We start from the raw sequence: 16,483 nt of genomic DNA on the forward strand, positions 1-16,483 counted from the left end.
GAGCACTTTAGAGGGAAATTTCCCTCTTCGAATTGCATTTTTCTTGTCCATTTTAATGGTCACTTCCAATCGAAACGATATAATATTAGGTCCTTACATATGTAATTGGCGTATTTCGTACTGGCCACTTTAATCACGATGTTCTCCTCTTTGGTAAGGAATTCCAAATTCATATTTGCACAGCTATTTACTCATGTATTTGTGCTTCGATGACCGTCATTCATTTGTTTTTTTCTGTTTGCGTCACTCATTTTACAAAATCGAAAACTTAAAGTATCGCATTATTTACGAGTACGAGTTCCGCCGTGGCACTAGTGCTGCGGAAACGACTCGAAGGGTGAATGATGTGTATGGCGGTCATGTTGCAAAAGAAATTACAGTTCGTTTTTGGTTCCAACGTTTTCGTTCTGGAAATTTCGACCTGCAGAACAAGCCCCGTGGAAGGCCTGAGACCCAAGTTTGATAGGTGTCGGCAAGGAGAGCTATGACATCTGAGCTCCTCAGTGGAATTAATGATGATCCATAAGTTTTTATAAGTGTACATATAAGTTATACTAAACTGTTTAGCGTAACTTAACCAATTTTTACTTAGTTTATTACTTTCTTTGATATATATTTATTTAGTTGAATAAAATCATTTTATTGTTACCAATACAGTTAATATTATAGTACCTAACTATTTGTAAAGATTTATTTAATGGCGCAAAAGAATATTGTATTTAGTAAGTAAGTTAGTAATAAGCTGTAAAACTTTCTCAATAAATAAAAAAATAATAAAGTATTGAAGGCTATTGTGGAAGCGAATCCATCGCAAACCACGTCCGAGTTAACTGCAGGCTGCGGTGTTAGTGATAAAACTGTTTTAATTCACTTGAAGCAAATTGGGAAGATTAAAAAGCTTGAAAGATGGGTACCCCACGAATTGACTGAAGCAAACCGGCAAACGCGCGTCGACTGTTGCGTTAAATTACTGAACCGGCAGAATAATGAAGGTATTTTAAACCGAATCATTACCTGTGATGAAAAATGGATTCTTTACGATAATCGGAAGCGCTCAGCGCAATGGTTGGATCCTGGCCAGCCAGCCAAAGCCTGCCCCAAGCGAAAATTAACCCCAAAAAAGTTACTTGTAAGCGTTTGGTGGACAAGTGCCGGTATTGTTCATTGCAGTTTTCTCAAATCTGGCCAGACTATTACGGCTGATGTCTATTGTCGGCCATTGCAAACCATGATTTTCCATCATGACTTGCACTGGCTGTCGGATAGCTAGCGGCTAAACAACCTAGGCTGGTCAATCGCTCCACGCCACTGCTACTTCACGACAACGCTAGACCACACACTGCACAACAGACGGCTACCAAATTAGAAGAGCTTCAATTGGAATGTCTAAGACATCCTCCGTACTCCCCGGACCTTGCTCCAACAGATTACCATTTTTTTCGAAATTTGGACAACTTCTTGCAAGGGAAAAAATTTAACTCTGATGGGGCAGTCCAAATCGCCTTCACAGATTTTATTGATTCCCGTCCGACTGTTTTTTTTAGTAAAGGGATCAATGAACTACCTATGAGATGGCAAAAGTGCATAGAAAACAATAGTTCATACTTTGAATAATTAAATATATTATATTTAAAAATATTCGACTTTTTGTTCCTCCCATACAAAACGCCAATTTCATATGTAAGCACCTAATATATACTGAACATAATATTTTACAATAAACACTATGTTTTTTATCACTTTGGAAAGGGGTTTTCTTGTATAGAAATCATTATTTTGGTTTAAATAAACACGACTCTGAAAAACACTACGCCATGACAGACAATGCTACTTGTCGATAAATCAGTTCAAGCGCCAACCAGCGGCCCAGACTGTTTTACCGACGTTTGAACAGATATTAAGTGTTTTTTGTGACGGTGTGCGCGCGCATCGCATACGAGCTCAGAGAAACGATGAAGAGTACATGTATGTATAAAATTAATACGTTTTTGACATACGAAAGATATTAGCTGCTTTTTATGAATCTTACCTTAAAATTTGTGTCAACCATGATGTACGAATTTCTAAACTAAACGTAATCCCCAATCCGTCCCTTTTAATACAATTTGACAGAATGAGGCGAAATACTGTTGTTGCATGGTTGACTAAACTTGGTAAACACATCAGAATCTATTTACTCAAAGAGTTGCAATTGTAGACAGCAGCTTGACAGCTACGAGAAGGAGTTGACAGTGACATTGAGTGGTGACGTGGGGGCTGGTAGTGCTGCCTTACTCTCGGCAAGGGTGGAGCAGCTTGAGAGATCATTGCAGAGCTATAGGGATCTTCTTGCCACTCACGATCAAGAGTCACAAACGAAAGGTAAAAATTTACGACAATTTTTTATTTAATTTAAATAAATAACAAGTATTTAAATTTAATTAAAACCAGAAATAAAAAATTTGCGCGTTTTAATTCACTTTTTGCCAAAAAGTGCCTACCTGCCCACTGAAGTTTTTACGAACCAATTTGAATTAGATAAGAGCGTAACAGTTTCTGAAAGGCCGGCAGCGCACTTGCGAGGCTGTAAGAGTGTCCAAGGGCTGCGGTCTCACATAATATCAGTTGAGCTTCCTGAACATTTGGCCCCTGAACTAAAAATAATCTAAAAAATTAATAAAGAAAATTAATATAATAATTTAAGGTAAGGTCACCTAACGGACAAGCAAAAATTTAAATAATTTTGCTTAATAGTGATTTTGAACGGTTTTTTTTATATTTTTGATGACATATTAATATTTTTCAGTTACAAATATTTTTGTATATACAGGGTGTCCCAAAAGTCGACGTCAAGACGAAATATTCTCATAGGTAATGCCACACCAGTTATCAGAAAAATAAAAAAATAATTAAGTCATGTATTTTCCTTTTATTCCAGAAAATGTACACCATGTGACAGTTTTTTCATTCCTGTTGTTACAAATATTTACTTTTTGCTAAATTTTTTTCTCTTACGTCATCCCGAATAGTGCTTTATGTAACCTATGATCCTAAACCCTGTGCCGATCACTCCAACTTGTAGGAAAATTTCATTTTATACCGTACCAAGTTTTCAAAATTAATTTTCGCACTAGTTCAATTGATCGTCCTGAAAAAAAAATGTACTACTCCAGTTTGGCAAGCAGCTTTAAAAGTTTGCGCATTTAATAAGGATTCTAACGTGGTATAACACTTACTTCATTATTTCTTAGATCGGCCATAAAAAATTTTTTTGTTAAACAATGTCTGTTTTTAAAAATTTCTCTGGAATTACAAAAAACGATTCTAGTGTACCCAAAGCGTTCCTAATAACCACAGCGTGGTTTAAATAAGATGGCGTAAAGTGTGAGCGAGACAGATAGTGACGCTACTTACTGCTATTGACACACGCACTACAGGTCAGTACGCAACGCTCCTTCGTTTACTACGCATCTTTTCGTATTCGCTGGTGTTATTTTGTGTTCTAACTACTTTGGCTTCGTTTACGGACTTGTTTGCTTGTGATTTGGATTTTACATTTGTGATCTACGACGACCTTTACTTTTCCCTGGACTTACGTGTTATTGTGTATTTGTACCATACCATGGCTACGTACACTACACAGGAATATGCTAACATGCACCTCATTTATGGGGAATGTTTATGTAATGCCAGTGAAGCCGCTAGACGGTATCGCGAGAGATACCCTAATGCAGATCGCTATCCGGATCACAGGGTTTTTACCAATGTGCACCGTCTACTATTCTCTGAGGGCCGACTGCCAAACCAAGTGCACGGTGAAGGTAGAATTTCACTACCCTACGAGGCAGTTGTCCTTCAAGCAGTTGATGAGGACCCAAGTTGTTCGGTACGTGGAATTGAGGCCAGCACAGGTGTGCCCAAAAGTGCAGCTCACCGAATACTACAAAAAAATAAGTTCCATCCATTTCATGTACAGCGAGTACAATCCTTATTACCTCGAGATTATGAACCTCGGGTTGCTTTTTGCCAAACAATAATTCAAAAACACCGAGAAGACCCACAATTCTTAGAAAAAAATTTATGGTCGGATGAATCAACTTTTAAAAAAAACGGCTACATGAACCTACACAATCTGCACGAGTGGCACGTCGAAAATCCACGATTGATGAGACCAGACAGATCACAGTACCGTTTCAAAGTTAACATGTGGACTGGAATTTTGAACGGAAAAGTCATAGGGCCTTTTGAATTACCAGAAGTTTTAAATGCTGAAATTTATTTAGATTTCTTACAAAATCATTTGCCTAATTTGCTGGAGGACGTGCCGCTTACTATTTTACAAGATATGTGGTTCCAGCAAGATGGTTGTCCAGCGCATTACAGCCGCTTAGTTCGAAACCACCTTAACGAGGAGTATCCAGACAGATGGATAGGGCGGGGTGGTACAATCTCGTGGCCCGCGCCCGCTCACCCGATTTAAATCCTCTTGATTTTTTTTACTGGGGAGCAGTAAAGGAAAAAATCTATTCCAAGTCGATTCAAAATGTAGAAGAGCTTAGACAGAGAATAGCGGAAGCAGTAGAATTTGTGAATAATGGACGATTTGCCCGCTTCATTTCACGATCTTTTTTAAGGAGATGTCGAGCCTGTATTGCAGCTGAAGGACGGCAATTTGAACATCTTTTATAAAAAAAGTAATAAATCTAATCATAAAAAAGAAACTGTCTATTTTACTTATTTGCGTCCGTATACCATAAGCGTCACTATCTGTCTCGCTCACATTTTATGGAATGTCTCTCTCCATCTTTTTTAAACCACGCTGTGGTTATTAGGAACGCTTTGGGTACACTAGAATAGTTTTTTGTAATTCCAGAGAAATTTTTAAAAACAGACATTGTTTAACAAAAAATTTTTTTATGTCCGATCTAAGAAATAATTAAGTAAGTGTTATACCACGTTAGAATCCTTATTAAATGCGCAAACTTTTAAAGCTGCTTGCCAAACTGGAGTAGTACATTTTTTTTTCATGACGATCAATTGAACTAGTGCGAAAATTAATTTTGAAAACTTGGTATGGCATAAAATGAAATTTTCTTACAAGTTGGAGTGATCGGCACAGGGATTAGGATCATAGGTTACATAAAGCACTATTCGGGATGACGTAAGAGAAAAAAAATTAGCAAAAAGTAAATATTTGTAACAACAGGAATGAAAAAACTGTCACATGGTGTACATTTTCTGGAATAAAAGGAAAATTTCCATAACTTCAAAAATACATGACTTCATTTTTTTTTTAAATTTTTCTGATAACTGGTGTGGCATTACCTATGAGAATATTTCGTCTTGACGTCGACTTTTGGGACACCCTGTATAATACTTTTGTGGTCTTTGAATTTGTGAATAAATTTGTCGTCTTTGAATTCGTAAATATTTTGAATTCTTAATTATATAATACGTACATTATATAATTATAAGACACGAACTTCTACTACATGGTGGTAAACACCGGAAGTATTTTGCGAGAGAATCCTTAGTCAATAGATAGCTTATATGTGTTTAAGTAATCCTATGAAAACCAGGGTGATAATATTTATTTTCGTACTGGGACTCTCTAAAGTAAGCCTCTCAATTCCAGCATTGGAAACCGCCAGAGCGGAAGCAAGCAAATACCGAGAGGAAGCGGAAACGGCAAAGCGTGAAGCGAGCAAACTGCGTGCGCAAAGAGATCAATTGCATGCGCATCTTGACAAACTCGCTGCACCCACTAAGGTAATATATTCTTAGAAAACAATCTCCACAGAGCTAGTCGGACCGAGTGAGGGGTAAAGGCCGATTTACATTATCTTAGTGTTTAGGAGAGTGCTTTAGTACAACTTGAAAGGCAAGTTCTTTAGCGTAGCGTTTACTAAAGCAAGTAGCGTTTACATGTTTCAACTAAAGTACTATCCTAAAGCACTCTCCTAAACACTAATGATAAAGGCCGATTTACATTATCTTAGTGTTTAGGTAGGAGAGTATGAATATGTTGTTCACGAATGTTTGTGGAACGTTAAAAACAATTTATACAAAAACAAACCGGCTAGGCATTCGGCATACACTGCCTTAAAAGAAGCTATTTTGTTTATTATTTATATTTAGTTTATTTATTTCGAATAAAATCTCGTCTTCAATTTGTTCCATAACTACAGTTAGTATTTTGCGTAGTATAGAGCGTATTTGCCGACGTCGTTGCGCGTTCATTGTGGCGCTGTAATGATACTCTACTGGAAGAAATGTAAACGTTCACTCGTAACGCACTAAAGCACTAAAGAACTTGCCTTTCAACTTGTACTAAAGCACTCTCCTAAACACTAAGATAATGTAAATCGGCCTTAACAGAGAGGAGTGGAACTGGGAACACCGGGGGTATTCTGTGATTGTCTCTGTGACGTGACGGACGCTTTAGTGTTTTGTTTTTATTTATTGCGTTGTGTCAAATATTATTTTCTGGTTGAATATAATTTTCATTGTGGTAATTAGTTAATTAAAAATTGTTTTGTAAGGAATAAAACTTCCTAGGTTGAGGGTTTTGTTACTTTTAATATTTATCGTTTATGATTTCTAAGAATATATATATATGTGTATAATATGTAATACGTCTTTATTTTATTGCATAAAGAGTGATTTTTAAGGATTTATATATTGAATGAATAACCAGTTAAATTAAGCTAGGTTCAACTAATATTAATTTCACATTGAGATAGCTGAATATACGTCGAAAGGTGGTAAAATCCAGTTTAGTATTGTTTATAAGTAAGGCAATAATCTACACATAATAGTGATCAAGCCTAATTTCATCCGTGCGACAGTACTTTTTACAAATGATTCGTAAATACTATAATTTTTATATATAGTATTTACGAATCTTAGGAAGAAAAAAAATCAATAAGATATATTTAATACCTAATTCGGGTGTATTGTGTGATGGTGTTTAAGTCTGGCTATGTAAGTGAGGGTGTGTTTATTAAAATGATTTGAATAATTTAGGTGTTACACATGGCAGACAATCCGGCGGCGATGGCTCAGAAACAAATGCAATCGGACCTTGAATCCGCCCAAGAAGAGGTTAGTTATTTTTGTTTTTGGTTTTTTAATTCACTAGATTAGATACTACATCGTCACAGGTTATGGCCTAAAAGGTTACCCATAACGATCACGGGCAAAAAGAATATTTTTTTTACTTCAAAGTTTTAATACTTTTGTTAGATGGCGCCACATACACGCATTTGACGAAGACATAATATACGTGATTATGTCTTGGCCTTACTACAGACCCCCAAAGGGGGCCTTGTGATATCTCCTGATTTTTACAGGACCCCTTTCGCCACCGTTCGAGCCTCGCGTGATTAATGGGAGTAATAAATAAATAATATATGTGACTAATAAGAAATATTAAAATTATAAATGACAACAATTTTAACGTAAATTTTCTAAACTTGACTTGAACCTTCCTTAATTCGTTCAAACTTGTCAACTTTACAATAGTATAGAAATATTATAAAATTTCAGATCAAGAAATTGAAGGCCGCCCTGCGTGAGGGCAGCCAGGCCTGTCCGGAAGAAATGCAAGAATTAAAGAAGAACCTCGAAAATAGCAGGATTAAATTGCAGAGGTATAATTTAATTTTAGAGTTTCACAGACCACAGATACAAGCCATAGATTAAAAGACGATATTATTTTTAGGATGAAAGAGGAGTTCACTGCATCGGCGCAAGAGTACAGAGATGTCTGTTACATGTTGCTAGGATACAAGATTGATAGGACGGGACATAAAAATTACAGGTATTTTAACAATTGATTATACTAATTATATGAAGTACATCTAGGTCTCTCTTATTAATAGAAGATAGAAACCAGTGTCGCTACAACCGTTTTAGGGACCGTTCAAGTATTACGTAATGAATTTTGGAGGGGGGGGGGGTCCTTTTGTAAAACGATACGATGCGGGGCGGGGATTGAATTACGCGTTATTGTTAATATTATTTTCGACTTTCCAGTACTTTACAACACATAATGGTAACTTTTAGGTATAAAGAGTCACTAGGTGGTCACGAAACGTTTTACTATATTTGGGTACAGAAAAACGTTGGATATTATACGATTGGATTAATAATCTCCAAAAATTGCGTGACGTAATACTTGAAAGACGTATAGTATTTAATTTCATAGAAATACAGCTACTATCAATGTAAAAACTAATAAAATAAAATCAAGTATCAAGTAAGTTTAATCCACAAAATGTATCAAACTTTTAGGAATACCATCTTATTTTTTTGTGAATTTGCCGCGCTTTTTCGTTATCTTCTTTCATTAGACTCTAATGATAGGTAACATAACCTGGGTAATGATAAAATTTTGTCTTTTATTGCAAATAATTTTTGCGTAAAAATTTAATTATTGTTTTAGAATATCAAATATGTACGCGGATTCGGCTGAGGAGTACCTCACCTTCACTCTCTGTGAGGACGGCATAGAGATGGTGCATACAGACTATTCGACGTCTCTAGGCGAATTAGTAGAGTTGCATTTACACCAACATCGCTCCATTCCAGTATTCCTTAGCGCATTGACAATGGAATTGTTCACGAGAACTACTATGCAGCAGGAAATTGCATAAGTTTTTAAAGCTGTTGACTATGGTTTTGCTATTCTGTTACTCTCGATAGCGACTACTATGTACCACGTGACCCCAAGTTCCGTAACTGAGCGTTATTAAGGCAGTTTTCCGCTCACCACTCAAACTCAAAATAACTTCATTCATATAGGTAAACAAATACACCTAAGAACGTCAACAGAAAAGATGTTAAATTGATTCTAAATTTACATTTAATACCAGTTTGCAAGTCAAGGGCGTAGAGCGGGCAAGAAGAACTGGCAAGAAACTCTCCGCAACTCTTTTTAATCGCCGAATTCATACAAATTGTTTGAACTGGAGCAAATCCTATCCCAAGGATTAGGATCATTTAAATAATCGTCAGATTTATAAAAAAAAAGCCCTTGCCCTGAAGTATTAGAACCAATTCGACGGATGGTCGTTCAAGAAAAAGCGTATCAATTGTTAAAAAGCCGTCAACGCACTCGCTAACCCTCTGGCATTGAGTGTCCATGAGCGGTATCACTTAACATCAGGTGAGCATCCTGCCCGTTTGGCCCCTGGTCTATATAAAAAGTTGAGTTCGCTATTGAAAGTTACAGAGTACCGGCGCTGTATCCTATCTATTCCAAAATTCTGATAATTATCAGGAGTTTGACAAAGTTTTAACACATGTACGTGTGTGTGTCAAATTATTTATGGAAATTCTCATTTACAGTTTCAAACTTTCTAACCTATGTCGACTAACAGTTACCTGAACCTACATTTGACTGCCGACTATTTCATCTGTCAACCGTCTTGGCGTTTTAAATATTTGTATGTTCTGTACTCTGTACTTACTATAATATTCGACTATTGCTATTGACTGTGGTTCTAGTCCAAAAAACCTAGAATTTCCGAATAAATATATATTTGACGTTTTTAATACTTTGCCAAACAATTAAGGGGGTTGAGACAAAATCACTTTTTGACAGGCGTGACCCAGTAAAAGAATTTGTATGAAAATCATATGGTCACGTGGCAAATCGTGAGCATACGTGATGTTTCAACGTAGAGTCCGCGCCACCCAATAAGTCCCGTAGTTCGTTTGAATATATTATATAAAAATCCTCTTAAATAATTGTTCTCTAAAACCCTGGTCATTCTGATTTCTGCTAAATTTGGAGGGGATATCCCCAAGTTGGCAACACAGAATAACATGGCCGACTTGTCAAATTTAACTTTTTCACCTCGGGACTTTGGTGGCGCGGACTCTAGTTACTCACTAGGCAAATGCTTTTGAATGTTTGCTATTTAGGTATAATATACTGCTAAAGGTTAGTTTAAGAGAAATATTAGTTAATAATTTTTGTATTTCCATATTTGTGAATGTATAAGATTCTTCCATAATTTCCGAATACACAAAAGCCAATAACAATTTGACAATATTATTCATAAAAATAAATATAAATCTAATTGCAATTCTTCTCTTTTTGTCACACCATAAATATAATTTGATAGAAAGAGATAAATGTACTTTAGTTGAAACGATGTGATTAGGTTTATATTAATAAAATATATGTATATCACTCTTTATACTGTCAACATTTAAGCTGACAATGTGATTAGATTTTCTGTATTAAGACATTTTTTTAATTGACGTAACTATTAAATTATTTGTAAGTGATATTGCCTTTTATTACAAATATTCAAAAGTGCTATTTAACCAATCTATATATGTATGATAGCTGGGTTTACAACCCGGCAAAACAATAATTCGTGTTAGTTAAAAAAACTTTAGCCTTTTTTAAAAAGCGACTTCAAATACATATTAACATTATTTACCGATTATCTGTGGCTAAAATTTCGTAACTTAGTTTCAAATCAGTCACAATCTCGTCTTGTGCGCTGTCGAATGTCAAAATTCATTCAGAAAAAATGGTTTGACAGCTTTTGCAAGTAGATTTTAGTTTGATTGACGTTCGTGAATACGGGCCTTTGATTGTTTCCGAATGGAATTCAAATATCCAATTCCAACAAAATCACACTGTCAAGTCAACCTGATAACCTCCAATTCTCGAAGTCGGGTGACGTAGAGTTTTCTGCAACGGGACACTAGTCTATACCTTTTTCTAAGCATTTATGACTTATTGTGTTTATATACACGACTTGTTTATTCCAAATTATATAGGTAAAACAATTACCGGTATGTAGAGCAGTGTTGTTCGACCTTCAATGCCGAGTGTCAGGCACAGAAGGCTGATCAATAATTAATCACGATACTGAATTTCTTATAGGAGGGAACAAGCCTACGGGACAAGTTGTTGACAGACACATAAATTGTAGAGACCTACAGGTTGTACGTCATTCAATTTTTATTGCCAGTAATAGTTATAAGTTTACAATGGTCAATATAGTGGTTCAATTTTATTTGATTTTACCACTCATATTGATGTCCGTTAAAGTCAATAAATCGTGTCAAATCTAAAGATTTCGGCTACAGCTCATTGTATAAGTTATAACGCGAATTAGATAGCAATTGAAAATCTAAACCGCATCAAGCCTGGATTTAAGCGAAGTCATTGATACTTTTGCGAAAACTTAAGCTAGGTTTTTTTTTTAAATACAATTGTTATTTAGTCAGTTGGTAGGCCCGACCTTTATATAATAAACCCTTGAATCTTCTGTATTTCATTTTATTGCCCTGCACACAGAAAAGCGCTTAAGTAGCTTAGCATTTTTAGAGTAGGTATTTGTATATTTCATATTTTATTTGATTAAACCTAATAAGTTTACAAAGCAGTGGGCCCCCATTTTTTAATTTGCCCCAGGGCCCTTGGTCACCCAGCTACGCCACTGAATATAAATATAAAGTTTTGTGACAAAGCAAGACCCTGTCCAGGCTCCAGGATCAGGATCATGTCATTCATGATACCCTGAATTTGCCAATGAAGATGATGACGTAAATGCGCTTAATTTAGCAATAGACAGGCACACACATATTTTTTTAAAGGGGATGAAATAAAACCAGAACTCCGTGTAAAATATTTATAAAGAAACAAGGAAAATATATTATCATTTTAGTGCGTTAACAATTTTAGATGTCAACAAAACTGAAACAATATAACAATTTGAGTACGCATTACATCCAAATGTGTATAAAACTAGCATTTTCATATGCGATAATGGTGCTAATTCTGAAATGTCACGTGTATAAGTGTCAATAGTCAATAGACGGTTGACATTAGACAGTTGACACTTTGATTTTAAAAGACAATCTTAAAAAACAAAGGACACGTTGGATTTGACATACGGTCTTACTAGGCTCAACTATGAACTCCCTTAAGAGTATGAAATTCATTGAGTACGAATTTTCACATTTTTAAAGCTGCTTTGTAGAACATTTATTCTTAAGGAATCGGTTTAGTTTACGTAACCGTACAGAATTAACACCAATTGAGCATTATAACTACTCCAAACGATTAATGTTGTGGAGATCCATTTTGAAACAAAGACCTAACACGCACTTTTACACAATATGTCGCACTATAAACAATTAGAAAAGTCAGTCGAAACCGGATGGTAATTCCCCTTAATGTTTTATGAATTGGATTGCCTTTGGAGGGGTCAGAGTCAATAATCAGTATTTAACGATGTAAATAGATAAACGCGCGTCAAAATAGTTACATTATTGACTGTCAGAAGTTAGAGCAAAGCTCCCGTAGGATCATTATCATTTCATGAAAACATCCTAAAGATCCGATACAATATCGATTCGGTATATAAAGCTGGACAAATGAGAACACAATATTATAGGGTATGAAAGTCTAGATACGCAAGTACTATCCGGTTTCTACTGTGTTTGATTTAGTTAGACTAAAGTCGACAGCTAAACTGCGTAAATTTTGATAAATAATTTACAATAACATTAACGCCTACTAGGAAAGTAAATTCTAAGTTCATATATTAAAAAGACAGTTAAAAACAGTTCTACCGGATTAAAATGGGTTATGCATCACGCAAGATACAAGACAGGTTTGCATTTAAAATCGACCTTGAATTTCTGATGAATAAACGCGTTTTAATCCGGTAAACTTGTAAAAAATACTTACGTAATTATGAAAATATATATGAATTCATACAATGCAACTATTATGAGACCAAATATTTTTGAGTGAATTTATAATATCTTTGGATACATTACATTTAGAAGAAACGTTTCAAGTAGATTCAAAATACAGTATTGGGGAGTACTTAAATTTAACTCCACTACTTAAAGCTAAGCGGGACCCGAGAGTCTTAATAAAATCAATTCCCAAAACATTCATACATTGTCCCTGAAACATTTGGAAATAAATAAACGTAACGCTATACTACAATTAACATTTTCGAAATTATCATTCTAAATCTTACGTACACATAATACTGAAAGTATTCTATAATAATATTTTAGAATTTCCAATGATCGCGTTACTTTTATAATACAAAACACAACGTAAATTTCACACAAATTTCAATAACATTATTGCACTAGATCATTATAATTCATAACTTAATAATAAATATTGCATAAGCGTTAAGTAAAATTAACTCTAACTAAATGTTAGGTATATTAAAATGTCAGTTCGATGAAGATCATCCTTTAAGGTTGGTTCCCGTGACGTCACCAGGACAGAAATATAATTTTCTAGAATACGAAATACCTATCATAGAAGTACCATATTGTGCTAACTACACGCCTAAAGTAATATTTTGACTAAATATTAAGTACGATTTGGTGCTCAAAATTTTTAAATGTTAAGTTATCTACAGTGTTTTAAATTTTCACTAAATCTAAATTACGATTTACCACGCTGTACCTGGCCGATATTTACGGAAGATTAAAATAGGAATATAAAGTTATGTGAGTCGACAATTGTCAAAGTCAGTTGTGCGTCGCCGCTAGATGGTGCCATAAAATTTACTAAACAAATATACGGATACAATTCAATTACAACGACTACAGATTATCAAGACGATTGTTTATGGCTAGAATTTTAAAAATTCGTTTAGAGAGACGACAGTGCTAGTAAGTAAGTACCAATAAAGTTTCAAATTAAAAACTACAGAACTGACCAAATATGTTAAGTGTTGAACTTGAAAAACCTTCAAAGCCTTGATTTCAACTGGACAACAACACAAGCACTTATTACAGAACTCTTGTATCATCTTTTTTGCGTTTCCCATGAGTCACAACATTGTCCGTGATATTTTTGCTACCTGAAACATTAACAGGGAAATGTAAGAATATTTAAGAAAAATATATTATTATTGGACGGAAAAATAAATTCCTTAATGCGTTCAAACTTGTCAACTTTATAATAGTATAGAAATATTATAAAATTTCAGATCAAGAAATTGAAGGCCGCCCTGCGTGAGGGCAGCCAGGCCTGTCCGGAAGAAATGCAAGAATTAAAGAAGAACCTCGAAAATAGCAGGATTAAATTGCAAAGGTATAATTTAATTTTAGACTTAAGGTTTCACAGACCACAGATACAAGCCATAGATTAAAAGACGCTATTATTTTTAGGATGAAAGAGGAGTTCACTGCATCAGCTCAAGAGTACAGAGATGTCTGTTATATGTTGCTAGGATACAAGATTGATAGGACGGGACATAAAAATTACAGGTATTTCAACAATTGATTATACTAATTATATGAAGTACATCTAGGTCTCTCTTATTAATCGAAGAAAGATACCAGTGGCGCTACAACCGTTTTTGGACCGTTCAAGTATTACGTAACGAATTTGGGGGGGGGGGAGGTCCTTTTGTAAAACGTTACGATGCGGGGCGGGGATTGAATTACGCGTTATTATTAATATTATTATCGACTTTCCAGTACTTTACACCACATAATGGTAACTTTTAGGTATAAAGAGTCACTAGGTGGTCACGAAACGTTTTACTATACTTGGGTACAGAAAAACGTTGGATATTATACGATTGGATTAATAATCTCCAAAAATTGCGTGACGTAATACTTGAAAGACGTATAGTATTTAATTTCATAGAAATATAGTTACTATCAATGTAAAAACTAATGAAATAAAATCAAGTAAGTTTAATCCACAAAATATATCAAACTTTTAGGAATACCATCTTATTTTTTCTGAATTTGCCGCGCTTTTTCGTTATCTTCTTTCATAATGTTAGAGAGATGCCAGATTCTAATGTTGGGTAACATAACTCAATATGATAAAATTTTGTCTTTTATTGCAAATTATTTTCGCGTATTATGAATTATAATTATTGTTTTAGAATATCAAATATGTACGCGGATTCGGCTGAGGAGTACCTCACCTTCACCCTCTGTGAGGACGGCATAGAGATGGTGCATACAGACTATTCGACATCTCTAGGCGAATTAGTAGAGTTGCATTTACACCAACATCGCTCCATTCCAGTATTCCTTAGCGCATTGACAATGGAATTGTTCACGAGAACCACTATGCAGCAGGAAATTGCATAAGTTTTTAAAGCTGTTGACTATGGTTTTGCTATTCTGTTACTCTCAATAGCGACTACTATGTACCACGTGACCCCAAGTTCTGTTTAAGTTCTTTGACTTTCCGTAACTGAGCGTTATTTAAGGCAGTTTTTCCGATCACCACTCAAACTCTAAGAACTTCATTCATATAGGTAAACAAGTACACTTAAGAACGTCAACAGAAAATATGTTGAATTGATTTTAAATTTACATTTACTACCAGTTCGCAAGTCAAGGGCGTAGAGCGGGTAAGAAGAACTGGCAAGAAACTTTCCGCCACTCTTTTTAATCGCCAAGTTTTGTCATACAAATTGTTTGAACTGGAGCAAATCAATCCCAAGGATTAGGATTATTTTAATAATCGTCAGATTTATAAAAAAAAAGCCCTTGCCCTGAAGTATTAGAACCAATTCGACGGAGGGTCATTCAAGAAAAAGTGTATCAATTGTTAAAAAGCCGGCAACGCACTCGCGAACCCTCTGGCATTGAGTGTCCATGAGCGGTATCACTAACATCAGGTGAGCATCCTGCCCGTTTGGCCCCTGGTCTATATCAAAAGTTGAGTTCGCTATTGAAAGTTACAGAGTACCGGTGCTGTATCCTATCTATTCCGAAATTCTGATAATCATCATGAGTTTGACAAAGTTTTAACACATGTACGTGTGTGTGTCAAATTATTTATGGAAATTCTCACAGTTTTACAGTTTACAGTTTTAAACTTTCTAACCTATATCGACCTACAATTACCTAAACCTACAATTGACCGCCGACTATTTCATCTGTCAACCGTCTTGGAGTTTTCAATATTTGTATGTTCGGTACTCTGTACTTACTATAATATTCGAATATTGCTATTGACTGTGGTTCTAGTCCAAAAAATCTAGAATTTCTGAGTAAATATATATTTGACGTTTTTAATACTTTGCCAAACACAATTAAAGGAGTTGAGACAAAATCACTTTTTGACAGGCGTGCCCCAGTTAAAGAATTTGTATGAAAATCATATGGTCACGTGGCAAGTTGTGAGCCAATATCATTCCTATACTTACTATGGCATTAGTGGGTCACGCCAGTCTAAAACTAATTTTGTCTCAATCCCAAGGTCTTTTAGCACGATTTCAAGTTTCTTTACGATTATCAAGTTTTGGTCAATGCTATGTCAGTTTTGACAGCTCGTGTTGATGTTTCAACGTAGAGTCCGCGACACCAAACGTCCCACAGTTCGCTTGAATATATTATATAAAAATCTTCTTAAATAATTGTTCTCTCTAAAACCCTGGACATCCTGATTCCTCATAAATTTGGAGGGGATATCCCCAAGTTGGCAACACAGAATAACATGGCCGACTTGTCAAATTTAACT

General features: G+C 35.2%; 1 protein-coding gene across 3 annotated transcripts in view; it reads left to right on the plus strand.

The window, feature by feature from the left end:
* The window catches only part of LOC125063067 (mitotic spindle assembly checkpoint protein MAD1-like), a 23,844-nt gene extending 8,489 nt beyond the window's left edge, over positions 1–15,355 (plus strand). For 2 of the 3 annotated variants that reach the window (XM_047669306.1, XM_047669304.1), the window contains exons 9-14: positions 2,198–2,361; positions 5,615–5,748; positions 7,006–7,083; positions 7,528–7,631; positions 7,703–7,801; positions 8,426–8,835. In XM_047669306.1, the coding sequence (XP_047525262.1) occupies positions 2,198–2,361; positions 5,615–5,748; positions 7,006–7,083; positions 7,528–7,631; positions 7,703–7,801; positions 8,426–8,636 (790 nt within the window). In that variant the 3' untranslated portion in view covers positions 8,637–8,835. Of the gene's footprint in view, positions 1–2,197; positions 2,362–5,614; positions 5,749–7,005; positions 7,084–7,527; positions 7,632–7,702; positions 7,802–8,425; positions 8,836–14,160; positions 14,260–14,891 lie in introns of those variants that run through there. The other variant, XM_047669305.1, reaches the window with a different exon arrangement.
* Positions 15,356–16,483: the final 1,128 nt, after the last annotated feature.

This window comes from Pieris napi, chromosome 2, assembly GCF_905475465.1.
Source record: "Pieris napi chromosome 2, ilPieNapi1.2, whole genome shotgun sequence".
Lineage (NCBI taxonomy): Eukaryota > Metazoa > Arthropoda > Insecta > Lepidoptera > Pieridae > Pieris > Pieris napi.